We start from the raw sequence: 18,771 nt of genomic DNA, 5'->3' as shown, positions 1-18,771 counted from the left end.
TTTTTTCATTTTAAATAACAATGTCACCCATATTCATGAGCTGCTACGATGAAACTTTCACGCACCAATGACAAGCAAAAATGGAAATGGCGTTGCCATACAAAATACAAACCAAAAATAAAAATAAAAAGTGTATTTCTTCTCTAAATTGTTAGAGAAGTTTTAGTAGAAATCTACAGGAAAAAAAGAATTTCTACAACAAAATTGCAAGGTTGGAGAGTTGGTTCCTCTGCACTCTGCACCACCTCTTCGGGCCAACAACTCTATACAGAAAGGCCATAATGGAAATGCTGGGGTTTGACCCCGTCACCTTCTTCAGTCACCACTATGCCACCCTAGCCTTCCCCCTCTGATTTACATCCAGACTTGCTTCCTTACTTTGCCCGTCTCCTCAACCATGAGAGGTCTTCCAGGTCATAGGAGCTTGGATGGATGGATGGATGGATGGATGGATGGATGGATGGATGGATGGATGATAGATAGATAGATAGATAGATAGATAGATAGATAGATAGATAGATAGATAGATAGATAGATAGATAGATAGATAGATAGATAGATAGATAGATAGATAGATAGATAGATAGATAGATAGATAGATAGATAGATAGATAGATAGATAGATAGATAGATACCATAGTGTAACTACATCATGTCATATATGGCATCCTTTAAAAAAAAAAAAACACTTCGCACCCCCTTCTACGAGGACAGGGCACCCTGTGTTTCTGTTTATTCGTTATACTTTCAAGAGTGGGCGTTTCATGATGGCGCATTGGAGAGCGCAGTCGCCTCACAGTAAGAAGGTTCGAGTTCCAGTCCTGTGCGGAGTTAGTACGTTCTCACCTACATGCTGCCACCTAGTGGTAAGAAAGAGCATTGCATTACCATTCCAGACACTAAAATTTAGATTACAGTGCAGATTCTCAGCAATGGTGTTTTTTTAGACCAATAAAGTATTTGTTTCCCGCTGCACACTTGGCATTATTTTTGTTATCTTCTTTGGTTGTGTTGCTTAGGCTACGGATATCAAAGTAATATGAACCAATTAGACGAGTGCGGGTGGCAGTAGTCGCCACCCTACGGCAGAACAAAGTAATTGATCCGTGACGTCACAAAACCGCGACAGACTAAACAAGCGCCACATTTTGCTGCGGCAAATCCTGTTGTTGCCTTTTTTAAATTCATCGGCATAGTTTGAGACATCTTGGGTACGTATATTTATCTGTATATGAAAAGATACTGCAGCGATGCGGTGTTTAAATGTGGAGTTTTAAAATAAACAGGAAAGTTTTTATTTTAGTAGTCAACGTGACAGCTAACAGTAAGGCTAAACGGTCTAAAACACGCTACGAGAATCAACGTTGAATGATTTAACTTCAGTTGAATTCATTTTCAAATAGTAGCTCATCAAATTTCCATGTAATTCATGTCAACGTGTAATCTTTAGCGGCGATGTAGCATCAAGTTAGCTTTGATGATATCGTTAGCTTTCCGGCTACACCTTGTCAGTGTCAACAGATGGAATAAAACGTAAATCGAGTTGAATCCAAAAATCGTTTCCATGTCTTTAGTGGTAGGTTTTCCAGAATGAATGACTTTTTGTGATGAAGTTTTAGTAATTTAGTGTGTTTTTACAGTACGACGCAGGCTACCTAGCGCCACACGCCTGTTGTCGTTTTAGATTCGAAGCTGGATCCAAATTTGTTGACATCATCCATAGTTTCACGTTTTAGCTTTTATCATGGTAATCTAACAGAAGTTTAGAAGTAGATGTTTCGGTATATTTCTTATCTTGCAGACGTACATCCGGATTGAAAGTGCTATGAGTTTGTTTGGAACCACCACTGGGTTTGGAACCGGGGGGACAGGTGTCTTCGGAAGCACAACAACAGACAGCCATAATCCCATGAAGGTAAAGCAGTGGAATGTTCAGGTGTCGATGCCCCTAAACGCTGGATTAACTTCATTAAGGCTATTGTGTTATTTGGCCAAATCTGTCTAGTTTTGTCATACAGCTGATTCAACTCAGTCTGATGCTGGATTTGTATTCTGTGTGATTTTGCCTGGTCGAAAAAGACATTTTATATCTGTAATCTTTTAGACCTGTAAAGGTGGTTAGAGTAAAGTATGTCATAATTCTGTTTCTGAATGGCTGAAAGATGTTCCTTCATACATGTAAAGTGAGTTTAAAAAATTGTTATTAGTTTAAGAAAAAGGTAATAAAAACAATGTAAGCATTTACTATATTTAACAATCACAAGTATGGTAACTGTCCTATGGCTATGTCATAGAATGCCAAGTCTGGGAAGGCATTCCAATGCTACTTGGATATTCCCATTTCTGCAAATGGGGTGTCAGTTTCCTTGGTGTGATGTGCACACGAGCTTCTAATGCACATGTGTCAAACTCAAGGCCTGGGGGCCAAATGTGGCCCGCCACATCATTTTATGTGACCCGCAAGAGTATAAAAGGTCAGTGTCTAAAAATAAATAGGTCAAAAGTGTGCTTTAAGCGAAACTACATTTCCCACAATACAGTAATCAAGGCCATTTTAATTTTGACAAAACCATGTGAACAAAGTTAACGTCCTAACTTGTGTTTTATGTTATTATTCATTATTCTCTTGTGTAGTTTGATCCTTGATTGATGGAGTTATGTGGGTTTCATAACTTGGCAAATTAAAAGGATTTATGTTATAACAGAAACAAACAAACTTGGAAACAAAAATGATGATTCTTCTGATAACTGGTTGAAGTTTTAAAGTTGACATTAAATGGAATGTTGAAGAAAGCTGGAGGAAAGTGAAAACTCACACTTGTGATTTTTTTGTAGAGCTGGACACAAAAAGGATTGAACGCATCATTTGACTGGAGAAATGTGAACAGTACTAGGTTATTTCAGTTGATACCTGAAAACTGCCAAGTAAAGATACCCATCTTTATTGTGATCATACAGATTCTACATCATTATTTCAAGGAACTTAGCCCCTCATTTTTTAAAAATGTGTTAATGGCTTCAGTCTGAAATATCATACTCTCAACCCAAACAACGCTCCACCATATAGCTCATAACTTGAAGGGACAGGAAAGTCAAAATTAACCAGGTGTATTATTTTAAGTACATAATTAAACAAATCTTTTGGTGGCATTATTATTTTTTTATGGTCAATGGGAGCCTTGGCCAAACAAAATATATCATAAGTTACGATGCGCTCCATGACAGCGGAAGTGAAACAATTATAGACATCAGGTTGAATCCATATCAGCACCATTATATAAATATACAGCAAGCGACAACAAAACAAGCCAACATTATCACATTTATTTATCATGAAATCATCTCAAATCATGTCATCATGACTTTTATTTTAATATCTGATGGCTTTCTTTATGTGTTCCTGACATGTCTTACAGGATGTTGAAGTGACGTCACCTCCAGATGACAGCATTAGCTGTCTGGCATTCAGTCCCCCCTCTATGCCAGCAAACTTCCTTATTGGAGGATCATGGGCTTTTGATGTGAGTTTTCTTGTCACTACTGTATACATGTAGATAGATTTAATAAACCCACAGTTATGATTGGAAGGTTTTATTTGGGATTTAAATATAGTTTATTCAGCAAGTCAGATATAAGTCAACATATTTTAACTAAGCTGTGCCATCTGACCTCAGGTCCGGTGCTGGGAAGTGCAGGACAATGGACAGACGGTGCCTAAAGCACAGCAGACACACACAGCTGCAGTCTTAGATGTCTGCTGGAGTGATGTAGGTCTCATCCTTGGAAGTAATCAAACCCTGCAATTGATACCATCTGCTGGGCCTCACAATAATTTATGATGTGCTATTCTCTTCAACTAGGATGGGAGTAAAGTCTTCACTGCTTCCTGTGACAAAACAGCCAAGATGTGGGATCTTAACAGTAATCAAGCCATGCAGATTGCACAGGTCGAAAGAGAACCCCTGTATCAGCTTGGTGGTTGTAAGAGAAGCAGAATTATTTATCACATATTCACTTCTCTCTCTTCACAGCATGACGGTCCTATCAGGACAATCCACTGGATCAATGCTCCTAACTACAGCTGTGTCATGACCGGCAGCTGGGACAAAACACTGAAGGTATAGTATTCTGTTTTTTGTATGCCCCTCCAAAGGGAACACATGGTATTCCCTTTGTGTGTACATTTGCATGTAAAAGGTTTGATAAGGGCCATGACTCGTCCACATTTTCTAAAAAGAAAAAGGAAAAATCACTCAATACAATTCTGTGGAATTATAGCAGATGGTACAGTTCTTTTTGTGTGTCCCCTTCAGTTCTGGGACACTCGCTCTCCCAATCCCATGTTGACGCTGCAGATGCCAGAGAGATGCTATTGTGCAGATGTTGTAAGTTCTCTACAAGGGAAATGATCCAAATTTCATTGGGTGCTGTGTAGATAATGTATTTTTTTTTGTGATGATTTTGGAATTGTCCTGACTGTTTAATGTAGGTCTATCCCATGGCGGTGGTTGCCACAGCTGAGAGGGGCCTCATAGTGTATCAGCTGGAGAACCAGCCTTCTGAGTTTCGCAGAATAGACTCTCCTCTCAAGCATCAGGTGAACCGTCCACCTCCATTAAGTGTTTTCCTCTTCTGTTAAAATGATTCTGTATATGTGGTGCCACTTTCTTCGACTTCATGCTACATAGAATGCAAAGATTTTCACATATGACTTCTCTTTTAATCCATTGTTCTTTTCTATCATGGTCCTGTAGCATCGCTGTGTTGCTATATTCAAGGACAAGCAAAACAAACCCACAGGATTTGCACTGGGAAGCATTGAGGGTCGAGTGGCCATCCACTATATAAACCCCCCAAACCCGTGAGTGTCTAAATCTGTTGCCACAACAGTTGCATTAAAATTTTTCGGCAAACAGTGATAAAGCGCACACTCAGTGGCTGTGAAAAGACTTTCCAAGCCTTGCTACAAGTGTTTCTGACATCCACTGAGTGTAACGACAGACATGTTGGTTTGGTTTTTCTTTTGTTATCCTATCCTTTCAAAGAAACTGCTCCTGTAATTGAAATCTGATTATCTGATCCCTTTTAGAGCCAAAGACAACTTCACCTTTAAGTGCCACAGGTCCAATGGAACCAACACGACCACTCCACAGGACATCTATGCTGTAAGTTGCTCTTAATTTCCAAACATTGTTGTGGTCGTGGTAGGTCTATATTTAGCTGCTTTAAATTTTTAAAAAAATGTCTGAACACATTTTTATTGGAATATAAACAAACATTCTAGATTTTAGTCACTTTCAAACACTGTGCCTGCCTAGTTTTCATCTGTCTCTTTGCTCAACCTACTTATTTACATTCCTTCCATCAGGTGAATGCTATCTCCTTCCATCCTGTCCATGGTACACTGGCTACCGTGGGCTCAGATGGGCGATTCAGCTTCTGGGACAAAGACGCTCGCACCAAGTTGAAGACCTCAGAACAGCTGGACATGCCCATCACAGCTTGTTGCTTCAACCACAATGGCAACATCTTTGCGTATTCTTCCAGTTACGACTGGTCGAAGGTACGGCAGATGTTTGCAGTTTGTTAGAATGCATGTCATGCTGCTTTCTCTCACAGATTGTAATCTGACTTCCTCAGGGCCATGAGTACTACAATCCCCAGAAAAAGAACTACATCTTCTTGAGAAATGCTGCCGAGGAGCTGAAGCCTCGGAACAAGAAATGGTGAGAGAAGGGCAGCCACCATCTGTAAACCCGGAGACGGTGGTCGTCGGAGGGGGCTGCCCCACTTCCTCAGTGCCATTTTAAAGGCGCTCTATGATCCCAGTAACACTGGTGATCTTAAATACTGCTGCATGCTGCTACAAGTAGTCATTTATCAAGGGAATGGTACTGACCCGAGTGGTCAGTTTCAGGGCTTGTTTTTCTGCTTTTATTAACAGTTTTTAAAAGCAGTTTGTGTAATTTTACAATCAGAATAATTTTGCATAAGTTGTGTTCAGTTGTGCAAAGAGGTGTTTTAAGATTGTTGTTTACAAAATTGCATAGGTGATAATGAAATGATGGAAATGTTGAAAACAGGCAGACAATAATTTAATAATTTATCTTGCATGAATTTATTTCTCTCTGGTGAAGATATTGTACTGTTTGCTCTGTGCAAAAAAAGGGATAAAGTAAATAAATAAACAAAGCAAAATTTAAGAAAAATGTTCTGACTGCTCCTTCCTGTCTTTAGATTCGCCGTGCCAAGTCGCAACTCTCGTGGGAAAATGCAGAAGTCCTGCTGCATTATTGTGTTTATACGGTCGAGACAGACCCCCGCTCCCCTCCCCACACCCCCTTCTTTCGGCAAACATCTGGACCAAAGCCATGATGCTGCACGTTGCGGACCAAAACAGAGGGACCTTCCCGACCCTTGATGACAGCTGTATGAAAATTGGTCCTAGATGTTGTCATAGAAACAAGCTCATTTCTCCTTCTTGATGTTTAGATTTTTTTTATGTGTTCACGTCCTCATTTTTTTTTGGTTTTTTACAGCTTTCCAAAGACGTTTAATTCTAATGATTTGTTGTTAGCCCCATAAATAAAACCGGGATGTAGAATAAATAAGTACATATGAGATTTCACCATGTTTATTCCAGTCTGACAAAGTATGTCGGCTAACTGTAACTTGTTTTTGCTTTATAAAACTGGGGGAATTCACGAAACTGTGTTTTTGCATGCAAAATTGAGAACTTTGAGAACCACTGTCTCATATATAACCTGTAAATCATTTCATCATTGGAAACTTCACCAAATTGGAAGATAAACTTTGGACCACATCTGCATCATGATGAGCGATCTGGTCTGCTTGTTTTATGTTAACCTGCAGGTGGAGCTTTTTTTCCATCCAGTAAATAGCAGTTCTAGTGGGACTATTTCTAGAGCTAAGTGGACTTCTAAATCAAACTTAGGGGTTCAAAGCAGGACAGTGGGGTTTTTGCATCCTGGTTGAGGCCTTTTGACAGGGATACACAGCTGGAAATTGGGGATTTCTCAAGTGGATACGAACGAGGTAGCATGTGGCAGCGTCAAAGACCACTTGTGGAAAGTAAACCAGTTCATAGAAGACAAGGTGTGACTTAAATGTTTTTTTATTGAGACCATTAGAGTGTCACCTCTCTGTTAAGCATGTCCTGAGATACTTAGCAGTGGAACTCCAAGGGAAGATCTGCGGTCACAGTTCACTGATTTTCTTGGGGTGATGCTGGTATCACTCCTGCAGGCCACTGTCTCCTGTCCTGCTCAGTCAAGCTGCACCAAGTTGCAACAAGCAGAGGCCTTGAGTTTGATTGCACTCGTGATTGTAAATATAAGTGACAGTCAAACAATTAGATCACATGTTGGAGTGACCTGTTGCTGTAGATGCTTGGATCCTCCTTATCCTGCATATAGAAGTTAGTATTATCGAGTAGCATGTAGACACATGTTTGCATTGCAAAAATAAAAAAGGCTTTGAGCTAAAGTGCACAACATTTGCCCCCCTTTTGTTGATGTGCCAATCATTTGCTTTTATGATGCATCGATAAGAGATGACTTTGGAATGAGTCATTCTGAACATGCACCAGTCTGTCTCCTTTAAGGATATACAGCTGTGTATTCATGAAAACATGCTGAAGCTGTTGAAAAAAAAATTCACTTATATTGAATTACTATATAATTCATTCAAGAACATAATCGCGGAATAATACAGGGGAGATAACGAAAATAAAATCTAATGTCCTCCTTTGTGATGTAATTTCAATAAGTTGTAAGTCATTAACCCAGCGCGATCAGACGAGACACAAGTTTGTTGTTTAATCTTTTATATCTACATGTACGAATAGATGAGCGTGTTGTTTAATAAAGTCAAACAGCATACGTTAACCGTTCTATATTAATAAAAATTATACGTGTCATTCATGCTGGAAAACGGTTACTTCCTTATTACAGTGGAACAAATCTCCATGTGGCGGAACCGCGCTTTATTGTGTTTCTTTGTGTTGTAAAGGACAAAAGCAGGTGCAACTCCGCGCCGGACGACGCGGTCAAATGGGAGGAGCCATGACCAAAATGTAGACTCGCTGCTCAAGCTGATTGGCCAGTTGCACCGAGTGGGCGTGGCTTTACACTCGGAGTATAAAGACTCCCGGCACTTTTCTCCCAGCGGCTTTGAGAGCAACCAGTGTGGGTACGGCTTGAGTCTCCGCCGCGCCGCGACTCTTAGTTGAGCTAGCGCTCTACTTCCAACTTCCAGAGGGAAACGAACACATAATATAACGGAGACGGTAACTTTTTGTGTTCCTCCAAACCGATGCTGTGACGTGGTTAACCGCTTTCGTTTTTCTTTTTTTTTTTTTTTCTCTCGGTAAATCGAAAGCGACACCCTGCGGTCTCGTCTCCAATGCTTCTGCATCAGTTCATGAACGGAGCTCTGGAAGTCATGCATCCCACGTCGCTTCAGAAAGACACGACTTTCACCAAAATCTTCGTCGGGGGGCTACCTTACCACACCAACGATGCCTCCCTTCGCAAATACTTCGAGGCCTTCGGGGACATTGACGAGGCTGTGGTGATCACAGACAGACAGACCGGTAAATCCAGAGGATACGGCTTTGTGAGTACCAACCTGCAGCGCATTCACAACAGACATCATCACAGACTAGTTTCTGTACTTCCTGTATTGTCAGATTCAGATTTCTGTCTGAGGTAATCCTCCACTGGAGCATCTTTGTGTGGTTTTTTTTTTGGGGGGGGGGGTTTTACCGCCTGGCTGGGCTGTTGGTTCAGCTTAATGAGGATGAGGGATCACACAAGTTGATGGATAACTAAGAAGATTATATTTCAACATATGTCTGATGTACACCCCCTCACCTAAAAGAAAACCCATCCCCACACTGAAGTCATCCCCCACCCTCTGTACTCACTCCTGAGCAGCCCCAGCTTCTGACTTTGCAAGTGTGTGTGTGTGTGTGTGTGTGTGTGTGTGTGTGTGTGTGTGTGTGTGTGTGTGTGTGTGTGTGTGTGTGTGTTGCTGCCTGCACTGCTTGCTTGCTTTATATGGTTATTATGGAGCTATGGGGAGGCTGACCTCGCCTGCACACCCCGCACTCTATTGTCAAGGTCTGGAGCCGTCTCATGTGATTTATACAGACAGATCGGCTGCTGGGAGATAATTCTAACATCTCTGTCTTGTGTTAAAGTTGATTTCGCCTCCGAACTGCAGGAAACATTTTGCAACTTTCGTAATTGAAGCTCAAGGGTAGAGAAAAGTGCATTGATCCTAACTTCAGTGCAGAGTTGCTGTAAGTCTAGTTATTGAAAACCACCCAGAGACTGTTGTGTTGTCTCATTGAAATCTGCACTAATAGGTTACTTATCCGCTTCCAGGCTGACACAGATACTCATTCTCTCTCTTTGACACAAAGAACAGAAGCAGCACCAGAAATGCAAATATTTACCAGAACCTTGGAAACGCGTATCGGTTGTAACGTACCGCGAGGCCAAAGAAGGACTGGAAACCTGTTATGTGTGCATGTTTACTTCTAAAGGCGGAATCCTAAGACAATTGCTCTCATTGTTTATACATCAGCTCCCGAGCTCAGCGGAAAGCCATCCTGGGAGCCCGACTGGTATCAAACGGTCGTGTGCTGAAGCGGGTGTTTCAGGTTAGACTGGCTCGGGTTGACGTTGGTCCGCACGGGATGAAACACCCAACATGAGGCAACTCTTTCCTCTTTATTTTTAAAATTTTTTTCCTCATGTCAGAGTCAGTTGGCGAGAAGGAGCTGCCCCATAGTTGAGTGCATCATTTTTCTTCTAAACACACTTCAGAGGTGGATTAGTGGAACCCCCCTCAGACACACACACACACACACACACACACACACACACACACACACATGCTCACAGACAGTAAAGCTCTTCCAAGTGTAAACACAGCTTTGCTGCTTAGCGTGTGTTCACAACACCGACGCTGGAGTGTGCTTTGTTCCGCATCCTTCCACCACAAAGAGCCTTTTTAAAAAAAAAATTTCAACCAAAAACAAAAAAAAAACAAACCAAAAAAACATCTTTTTGAAAACCACCATCCGTGTCCTACATTCACCGCTCGGTCCTCACAACAAGACGGCTGAACCGTCTGAGTTGGCAGAACGTGGCAATAAAAACAGAAGGGCTGGGGTAATGCCAGGAGAGAGAGAGAGGGGAGGGGTGGTGGATAATGGCAATCTCCTTAATATTTCGTTCCTAATTGGATAAGCTCCTTGTTGCTCTTTCCAGATTTCTGCAGGTCTGTCTGTGGCTGAGTGGAGCTGGAGCGGCTGCTGCTGTGGGCAGCTTTCAAAGCCTGTCATTGTGCTTTGTTTTGTAGCTTCCATTCTCTGGAGAAACACAACCTCAACAATAGAAAGCCAGTGTGTGTGTGTGTGTGTGTGCGGGGATGTCTGTATAGACCAAGAAATAGAATCAATACCAATATTTTTACCCGTGTTGGGTAAAGACGCTATCCTTGGCGTCTGTCTGTTGCCCGTTAGGATGTGAAGATTTACAAAACAGTATTTTGCTGACGCGTCTGTTTCTGTGGTCAGGTGACGATGACCGACCGAGGAGCGGCGGAGAGAGCCTGCAAGGACCCCAACCCCATCATCGACGGCAGGAAAGCCAACGTCAACCTGGCCTATCTGGGCGCCAAACCCCGTAGCATACAGACAGGTGAGGTCGGCTCAGAGGTTTAGGTGTAAAAATACATGATCGGTGAAAGGAAAAGGCGCTTTTGAGAAGGAGGACATCGATGAAACAAAGTAAACCATTAAATAAGTGTTTATTTGTGTCCTCACAAATGATTTTGTCACGTTTGACCGGCGTTGGTTGAATAAGGCCACTGCAGCAGATTATTTTCTTCTACCAGATAAAGCTCTGTGTCTGAAACTTGTGTTTTACTGCACATTGCACATTAGAAATTGTTGTTCCAATTGTGGTCGGTTTGAAACAGGCAATGCCTCTGTCTCCCCAGTGCCCTCTGTGTATTGTTCTCTGGACCTCCTCTGTAAATGCTAATGTGTGTGTCTAACAGCCGGCCTCCTATCTTCCAGGCATATCCATCGGAGTACAGCCCATTCACCCCGCGCTCATCCAGAGGCAGTATGGGTAAGTGAGCAGCAGTGGGCGCTTGTTTTATTCCCTGAGGGACACCACTAAGTTACAATCTCTCTGACAAGCATCGCCTATAGAAAGCACATGTCGGTTTCTGGGTCTGCTCACAACTCCAGAAGTCGTGCGTTTGCATATTTGAGTTTTGCGGGCCTGGGAGGGCTGGGAGATAGTTCACATATCTGTGGTAATAGATGAACATTCCAGAGGTGAATGTGTGACTCGGTTGTTGGCTTCTAATGTGGAGGCTGTTGACTCGTGTGCCATCCTGGTCGCGTTCGGTCACTGAAGGTTAACAGAGAGACGCCAACGAACTTTTCAACGCACCGGTGACTCCTGAACTGCCTCGATGATCGGATCATTTTTTAAAACATTCAATTTAGATATGAATTAATAATCTTACTAATCCTTTTGGTCAAAATAACTAAATAATACATAAATAAAGACATAAATGAAACAAGAGACTATATCTTCACTGCAGGAATGAGACGCCGTCCTAAAAGACCAACGGCTGCCATAAGTGACAGAACCTGTTTGGTTCACGTTCATAATGTAATAATAATTATCTGGGTGTGATGTGACAGCCACTGACGACAAAATATAATGACTTTATTAAAGAGTCAAATCTGATCCGGTCAAAAGATTTAATGGAGTCAGATTATCAACAATTATACAGTGAAAGTTGTCATATTCTAAAGTTAGAAGGGAAACGATTAACTGACAGTAAATTCATCGCACAGTTTGCTTCATTTTCATATAAAAACAAACACAACATGTTAGAGATTCTTGGCTGAACTCGAACAAAGCGCTCCATAGACGGGCAGAATTATGTATCTGGTAGAGAACCTCTTATCTAAATGTCACCGGGGGAATCGTCCAATCACGTTCCAGCATCCATCCTTGCGTGGACGATGCCCAAATCCAGAGGGGCTTGAACGCTTGTGCTCAAATTGCCGACTTTTTACAACCTCCCCATGATCCTTCAATATCATGGCCTCGTACATCCAGAGAGGTGTGTGTATGGGGGGGGGGGGACCTGTCACCTCCTCTGACGTCTTTCTGTGTGGTGGCTGACATACACAGACGACTGGAGTGGACGAGTGGCTTGTCTGTCCACCCCCACACCCCTTGACAGTAGGTGGTGGCGAGGGGGTGTGTGCTTCGAGCTGCGGTCAGCAGATGCTGTGGACTGTGAGTGCCAGGGGGGTGGAGTGGTGGTGGTGGGGGAGGGGGGGCCACCAGGCCAGGAACAGTTGTTTTGATGGGGGTGAAGGAGGAGTTATCTCCTCCGGCATCACCATTACGTGAGTTTTTCCAACCAGCAACCCTTTTTTTTTTTTTACACAGCACGGCAACATAAACCCCCCCCCCCCCCTTTCCGATCACACCTTTGTCATCTTTCCATTCAAAACATGGAGGAGCAATAAAGACGCACCGACCTCCAACCGACTGGGTAAAAGAGGCAAAGCTTGTCAGAGAGAGACCCTGAAAACTGACACCTCTGTGAGACCCGGGTGGAGGAGAAGGGGGGGGGGGGGTGTTAAATAGAGATTAGAAGCGAGGAGGGGGGTGGGGGCATTCTGCCACGAAAGCTTTTAATGAAGCTGTGCTCCCTAAGAAACCGACCTCCACAGGTGCCAAACAAAACACCTTCTTCTCCCTGCTGCTTTCAGACGACATTCATGATCTCCTCAGACAAAGAAGGAGGAAAGGGAGGAATATCAAACCCTCTAATCACACTTTGTAAGGCGTTGTTGAATATCCCCGCGCTCAGAATCGGCCCCATCTGCTTTCACCTTCTGTGTATGTGTGTGTGTGTGTGTGTCATGCGCTGAAGGTCATTCGTGTTATCGTGGAGAAATATTTTTGCTGCTGGGTGTGATATTGCCCCGGCTTTTTCACGTTAGCTCTTCAGCTATAGCCATGAGCTCATTTAGCGGCCCGCAGGACGGTGACAATTACTTCAGACTGTATTTATAATGTGGAGGAGAATCGAGTGTCTCCATCTATGTCCTGCCAAGGCCACAGAGAAGACGAGCGAAAGCGTATTTGCCCTCAGCATTAATGTAGCGTCACGTTTGAAAGCCGTGCGTGCACAAATGTTCCACTTTTTATGTCTCTGTGAACTCCTGTTAACTTGTTGTTATAATGAAGTATTCTGGAAAAAAAAATATTTTCTGAATGAAATGAAATTTCAAAATGTCCTTTCATGTTGTTGGGTTTGATTCTAACTTTTGGGGGATTTATTTGCAACTCAAAACACTTACAGCGGTTAGATTGATCACTTTTTTTTTGTTGCCCTTTTTCTGCTTTGTGATCGTATCTCTAGGTGAAACACCAGGACCTTAATGACCCCATTCAAGGCGGGAGGGGTTGTGCACTTAATTTGTGTCTCATCTTTCTGAATGAACTTCACATAGGCTAGTAAAACCCCCCCGTTATTCAGTTATCAAGCGATCTATGTGTGAGAAGGGAAAATGTTGCTTCTGATAATAACGCTATTCCCACCTTGGTTGCTCTCTGCTGCCAGCTGACCCCCGTGTACCAGCAGAGGATCAGAAGATGCCCCCCTCCCCCAAGTACAGGACTAGTCCCGCCAGAGGATGGGGTTTGACAGGAAATGTCTACCCGTCCCCTAACCACCCCCCCACCCCCACTCTCTCTTCAATCCAGCCTCTCTACAAGGTGCCATGATGGCTTGAGAGTGCAGTGTGTGCTGTGATGGATTGGAGTGGCTTGTTTTTATTTTATTCTTTTGTCTTTTCCTTTTCATACGATATGAAGTGAGAAGCTCATCCTGATTGCAGTGTGACTCTTCTGCTATTATGGCATGGTTTGGGGTTTGCAGTGTTAACTGGTGTGTGGGAGAGTGGATGGGGCTAAATGGGGATGGGGGTGGCAGAGGATGCGTGTGTGTGTGTGTGTGTGTGTGGGAGGCTTTTTTTTTTTTTTTGAAAGGGTGATAACATCCATATTCATGCATGCTTCCATCATTTTGCTGTGTTAACTTCATGGCTGCCTCTCATTGCTGATCTTCTTCTTCTCCGCCGTTGAATCTGTAAAACAAACGCGACTCCATCAGGACTGAGACGCAGCCAACAAACCGACACACATGTTAGTGTGTGTGTGTGTGTGTGTGTGTGTGTCTGGATGTTGTCCCCAAAAGGATATTATCCAAACAAAAAAAAGTAAGTTACATCATCCTGTAAGCAAAGGAGTGGGGGGGGGGGTCTCCCAGTAGACAGCAAACCCAGGGATCCCTCAAGCCCAGACTAAAATTAGACTCCTCCAAATCTCTCCTCTCTGTTTAAAGCGTCAAAGCAATGGATCCAACGACACGGGCCCCAGATCCCCCCCCCCCAGCTCTAATCAGCTGCATGTGACCCCCCCCCCCCGGGGGGGGCCCGGCATAGCCTGGCGCCCGACCCTGATGAGCTCCCCTGCTACCACTTCCTCACCTGAGATCGTCCGTGTGAGATTCACACACCAAACGAGAAACAGGAGATCTGCAAATTCTCCCCAGCCTTTCTTCAACTTCCCCTTTTTTGTGTGTGTGTGTGTTTGTGTGTGTGTGTTGGTGTGTGTGTGTTTCGGTGTGTTTTAGTGTGTTCAGTAAGGGGAAGAGTAGCAGCTGTTAAAACACTGCTGATGCCTGGGCTTGAAAACCTGCCAGTAACGGCTGACTCTATCGGTCAGGCCCTCCTCGCACACACACACACACACGCAGATGCTCCTCCCCCTCGCATCTTCCTCAGGAGGCACAACTAACAGGTTTGGTCGGTTTTAGTAACCGACGCAGACGGAGGTTTGAGTCACCTTCACCTCCTCTGTCTCTCGTCTCTTTAATGTTTTAATAACAAGAGCGAATACTTCCTGTCGGAACGCCTACAAAGAGTCGATGTCGCTAATGTTGCGAACGCTCATCCTCTGGAAGAAGCGTTAACAAGACAAAACCAGGGACGTGTGTGCTCTGATGCTTCACACTGTTCTCCTCATAACCCCCCCTTCCTCCTCCTCCATTTGTGTGCAGGATGGCCCAGCCGTACATCTACCCACAAGCCTTTGTGCAGCCCAGCCTGGTGCTGCCCACTCAGGTGTCCACGTCCGTCAGCACCAGCCCGTACCTGGACTACAGCGCCGCCTACAGCCAGTACGCTCAGGCCGCCTTCGAGCAGCAGTACCCTTACGCCGCCTCCCCCGCCGGTTTCCTGGGCTACAGCTACGCCACCAGCCCCTCAGCCTCCGCCGGACCGGCCGTCGCCGCCACAGCCCCGGCCACCGTCCACCCCACCCTGCCCTCCGCCGCCGGACCGGGTCAGGCTTTCCTCCACTACGCCCCACAGCAGCACATCCAGCCAGACAGGATGCAGTGATCCGATGAAAGACGCGCAGAAGAATGTTCATGTGGAGGAAGAGGAAGAAGAAGAAGAGGAGGAGGAAGTGGTGGTCTGGACCTTTGGACAGAAGAGTCACCCTTCAGGGTGACTCGGCTATCGTCAGTGGAGGGGGGGGACTTTCAGGAAAAAAGGGTGGGACTATTGCACTAAATGATCAGGATGAGTGGTTTCCTCATTGGTTAAAGGGTATAAAGGGGGCGGGGTTACTGTCGAGGTTCAGGTCGGGAAGCCAAACGGCATCAAGAACGTGGTTTGCTTCCAAGGGCTTCCAGAAGCTGACACTTCTTTTTTTTTTTTTTAATTCTAATTGTTCTTTTTTTCGCTGTCATATTATTATTATTATTATTAATGTCATTGTCAATGTTTGTATGCCATTATTACCAATGTTATGTCGTATCAGCGGAAGTTACGCGTGTCCAGGGTGCATGTTGATGATCGAGAGCTGTCATGTAACACCCCACCTCCACCCGTCTTGGGGTGGATATGAAGGGCACCGCTGCTTTAGGACACCAGGGAAGGGTAAGGGGCGGGGGGGTGGCAGTAGTCACGTATGTAGAGCCACCCACCCCATCGACGGTCTGCCTCATGAACAAACCTCCATCGTTCATCGTCATGGAGGAGGAAGAGGAGGAGGACGGGAGATTTCACCTCAAAGACAAAACCGAAAGTATCGGTACAAAAGAAAGTGGGAGATGTTTTTTTTGTTTTTTGTGACTGTTATGTCAGGATTACACCTTTTACATCTTTTAAATTAAAGAGGCCTTAATAAAAAATAAGAAACTTTCTTTTTCGATTTTCATGTTTTGTTTTTTTTAATTTTTGTTAACACCCCCACCACAGAGGGCCCTAACTTTCCGACTGGCCTTTATCTCCCAGTGACCTCACTTGTGTCTCGCTGATTTCAGACGGATGTAGACGATGACATGCAGTATGTGGGTGACGGGGACCAGGAGCACTGTGTATAGATATTAAAAAGGTAGCTGACACTGAGCTCGAGGAGCAGTGTATTTTTTTTTTTTCCTCACTGAGATTGTCAAACTGTTGCTCTCAAAAGGACATTCATGTACAGCATTTAAAAATGTTTCAGTTACCAAGTACATTTACATATTTATATGTAGGTATTTATAAGAGTTACTAAGTTATAATTGCTTTTTTTTTTTTTTTTTTATTACCATAGTTGTGGCACTGATGTCATTTAACATGCAGAGGCGTCCCTGCAGATCCAAAGGTGTTGTACTTGTTAAATTTGTTTCCTGTTTTGTCACCATGTTGGTGGATTTACCCAGGTGCACAGCTACTGCAGTAGATGCTTGTTTGTAGATCCTTGACAGGTTGAACGAGAAATTATTTCAATTTTTTTTTTTTTTTTAATTAAAATGTCTTTTACAGTTCCTTCGAATAAGCCATACAAAAAAAAATGTGTAAAAAATAAAAACTTTGTACTTTAAGTCCATTTTGGGGTCTTTTTTTTTATTATTGAAGTGAAGCACAGAACATAAATTATACCAAAAAAAACCCTTTTCACACAGTGTTGACAATGTATGCTAGAGTGGATTAATAATTTCCCTCCTACGGGGGAATCAGTTAAGTTAATTAAAATAAAAAAAATTAAAATAAAAGAATGATGTTATATGTGTTAACTATTCATTTTTGCAACGTCGACATTAACAACTCAACTGAAACCCTGGTGTAGGAGAGCATTCAGTTGTTATCAAGGCTATGCTGTGAGGTCCTGTGTGTGTGTGTGTGTGTGGGGGGGGGTGAGGAGGCCCAGACTTGTTTTTTTTTTTTTTATCAAGCCACAACACCCCCACCTGCCAGGGGATGCTGGGTGTTTCCTCGGGTCGACATGCTTTCGTTCTTCTCACCGAGAGCAAAAAGAAGAAGGAAAAAAAAACAGTTTGTCAGAAGTGGTTTGGAGCTCCTCTGCCAGAGCTGCGAGTTAACAGTAATTTCTTACTCTGTCAAACCGGCTGGGCTGGTTCTGTTTCCCAGCAGCTCTACATGTTTGTGCTTACATCAACTACTTTGAGATGTGTCACCTCTAAACCCCAGAAAGGCCCTGAGAACAAAACACCGGCGACGCCGTTACGAAACAATCTTTTCTGTCTGCACCTAGGGAACAAATCAAGAAAATCTGCACTAAATTACTTCGAGTGTTCCTTTTTTTTTTTTTTAAACATTTCACTGATGGTTCCTTCTCTCCAAACAGTTAAAATGTTTGGAGGCTAATATCATCATTCCACAAAGATGACAACACAAAGAACAAGTCCTGATTCATGACATTATGTTTAAACAGTCAAAATTAATGCTGTGAGTTGTTCTGGTCCCCCCACCCCCCACTCCGTCTCTTCACTTGTCACTGTTTATCTCCCCCTATCTCACCTCCCTGTTCTCTCTCTGTGATCTCAACCACATTTATTTACCCAACTTTTACCATTTGTCCCCCCCCCCTCTTATCTCCCTCTTTCCCCCCCCCCCCCCCCCCGTCCTGTTCCTCCTCACATGCCATTGTTCTTCTTTCCCCCCCTTTTCTCCCCTCTTTCTCTCTGTATTTTCCTCCTTCTTGCATTCTCTGCATGAGTCACACCCGAGCAGAGCAGAAACGGAGACGGTTGTCAGCGTGATGAACGAGGTCATGCAGGCCCCACGGACCTCTTCGCTCCGTCTCTCCTTCGTCATCTCCTTCACGTGCACGTACAAAGTGGGATCAGGCAGATCCCCCCCCTCCCACCTCCACACGCTTATCACCCCACCGTGCACCGCTGACGTCAAGGGATTCCTCAGATCTGTCACAAAAATCTCATCGGACCTGAAAGTGACATTGATCCCTAAGAAGCGATGACATCTCTTGTTTCAACGTGATGCAGGACAAACCTGAGTTCAAGCAAGTCATTCATGCTGATGTGTGATTAGAAAGATGGGAAAAACTGATGTTTTTGGGTTTAAAACACATCATCATCACCAACAGCATCATTTATTTATGCATCAGCTCTGACTACAACGATGCAACACATTTAAACATCACGAAACCAGTGAACCAGGCGGTATTGATGTATTGATTCATAAAGTGAGGCTTGAAGTTTACACAAAATGAAATTAACATATTTTAAACATAATCCCACAAAATTAAACCTCAAGTTAGATATTTGTAGAACATTTCTTTTTAGGTTTTACTCTAAAAATGTTACAACCATTCAATC

At 43.6% G+C, this 18,771-nt stretch overlaps 2 protein-coding genes across 3 annotated transcripts; both read left to right on the top strand.

The window, feature by feature from the left end:
- Positions 1-1,109: 1,109 nt before the first annotated feature.
- Positions 1,110-7,916, top strand: rae1 (ribonucleic acid export 1). 2 transcript variants are annotated; one of them, XM_068314658.1, is made up of 13 exons: positions 1,110-1,211; positions 1,802-1,915; positions 3,417-3,521; positions 3,675-3,767; positions 3,861-3,947; positions 4,032-4,118; positions 4,314-4,385; positions 4,490-4,597; positions 4,755-4,861; positions 5,090-5,165; positions 5,369-5,563; positions 5,641-5,726; positions 6,238-7,916. In XM_068314658.1, coding segments are annotated over exons 2-13 (1,107 nt in total). In that variant the 5' UTR covers positions 1,110-1,211; positions 1,802-1,825; the 3' UTR covers positions 6,239-7,916. The 2 variants fall into 2 exon arrangements, with proteins under 2 accessions (XP_068170759.1, XP_068170758.1); XM_068314657.1 differs by lacking the exon at positions 6,238-7,916 and having other exon boundaries at positions 5,641-5,730.
- Positions 7,917-8,176: 260 nt separating this feature from the next.
- LOC137594950 (RNA-binding protein 38-like) lies at positions 8,177-17,021 on the top strand. The gene is made up of 4 exons (XM_068314659.1): positions 8,177-8,637; positions 10,610-10,733; positions 11,114-11,168; positions 15,202-17,021. The coding sequence occupies exons 1-4, from the start codon at positions 8,425-8,427 to the stop codon at positions 15,542-15,544; spliced, it is 735 nt and encodes a 244-aa protein (XP_068170760.1). The 5' UTR covers positions 8,177-8,424; the 3' UTR covers positions 15,545-17,021.
- Positions 17,022-18,771: the final 1,750 nt, after the last annotated feature.

This window comes from Antennarius striatus, chromosome 5, assembly GCF_040054535.1.
Source record: "Antennarius striatus isolate MH-2024 chromosome 5, ASM4005453v1, whole genome shotgun sequence".
NCBI lineage: Eukaryota > Metazoa > Chordata > Actinopteri > Lophiiformes > Antennariidae > Antennarius > Antennarius striatus.
This window is presented reverse-complemented; position numbering and strand designations above follow the sequence as displayed.

Coding starts and splice junctions, on each gene's coding strand:
- rae1 (XM_068314657.1), top strand. CDS start 1,826: ATGAGTTTGTTTGGAACCACCACTGGGTTTGGAACCGGGGGGACAGGT. Junction 3,768..3,860: donor TAGATGTCTGCTGGAGTGAT/GTAGGTCTCATC, acceptor CTCTTCAACTAG/GATGGGAGTAAAGTCTTCAC. Junction 3,948..4,031: donor AAGCCATGCAGATTGCACAG/GTCGAAAGAGAA, acceptor CTCTCTTCACAG/CATGACGGTCCTATCAGGAC.
- LOC137594950 (XM_068314659.1), top strand. CDS start 8,425: ATGCTTCTGCATCAGTTCATGAACGGAGCTCTGGAAGTCATGCATCCC. Junction 8,638..10,609: donor AATCCAGAGGATACGGCTTT/GTGAGTACCAAC, acceptor TTCTGTGGTCAG/GTGACGATGACCGACCGAGG. Junction 11,169..15,201: donor CTCATCCAGAGGCAGTATGG/GTAAGTGAGCAG, acceptor ATTTGTGTGCAG/GATGGCCCAGCCGTACATCT.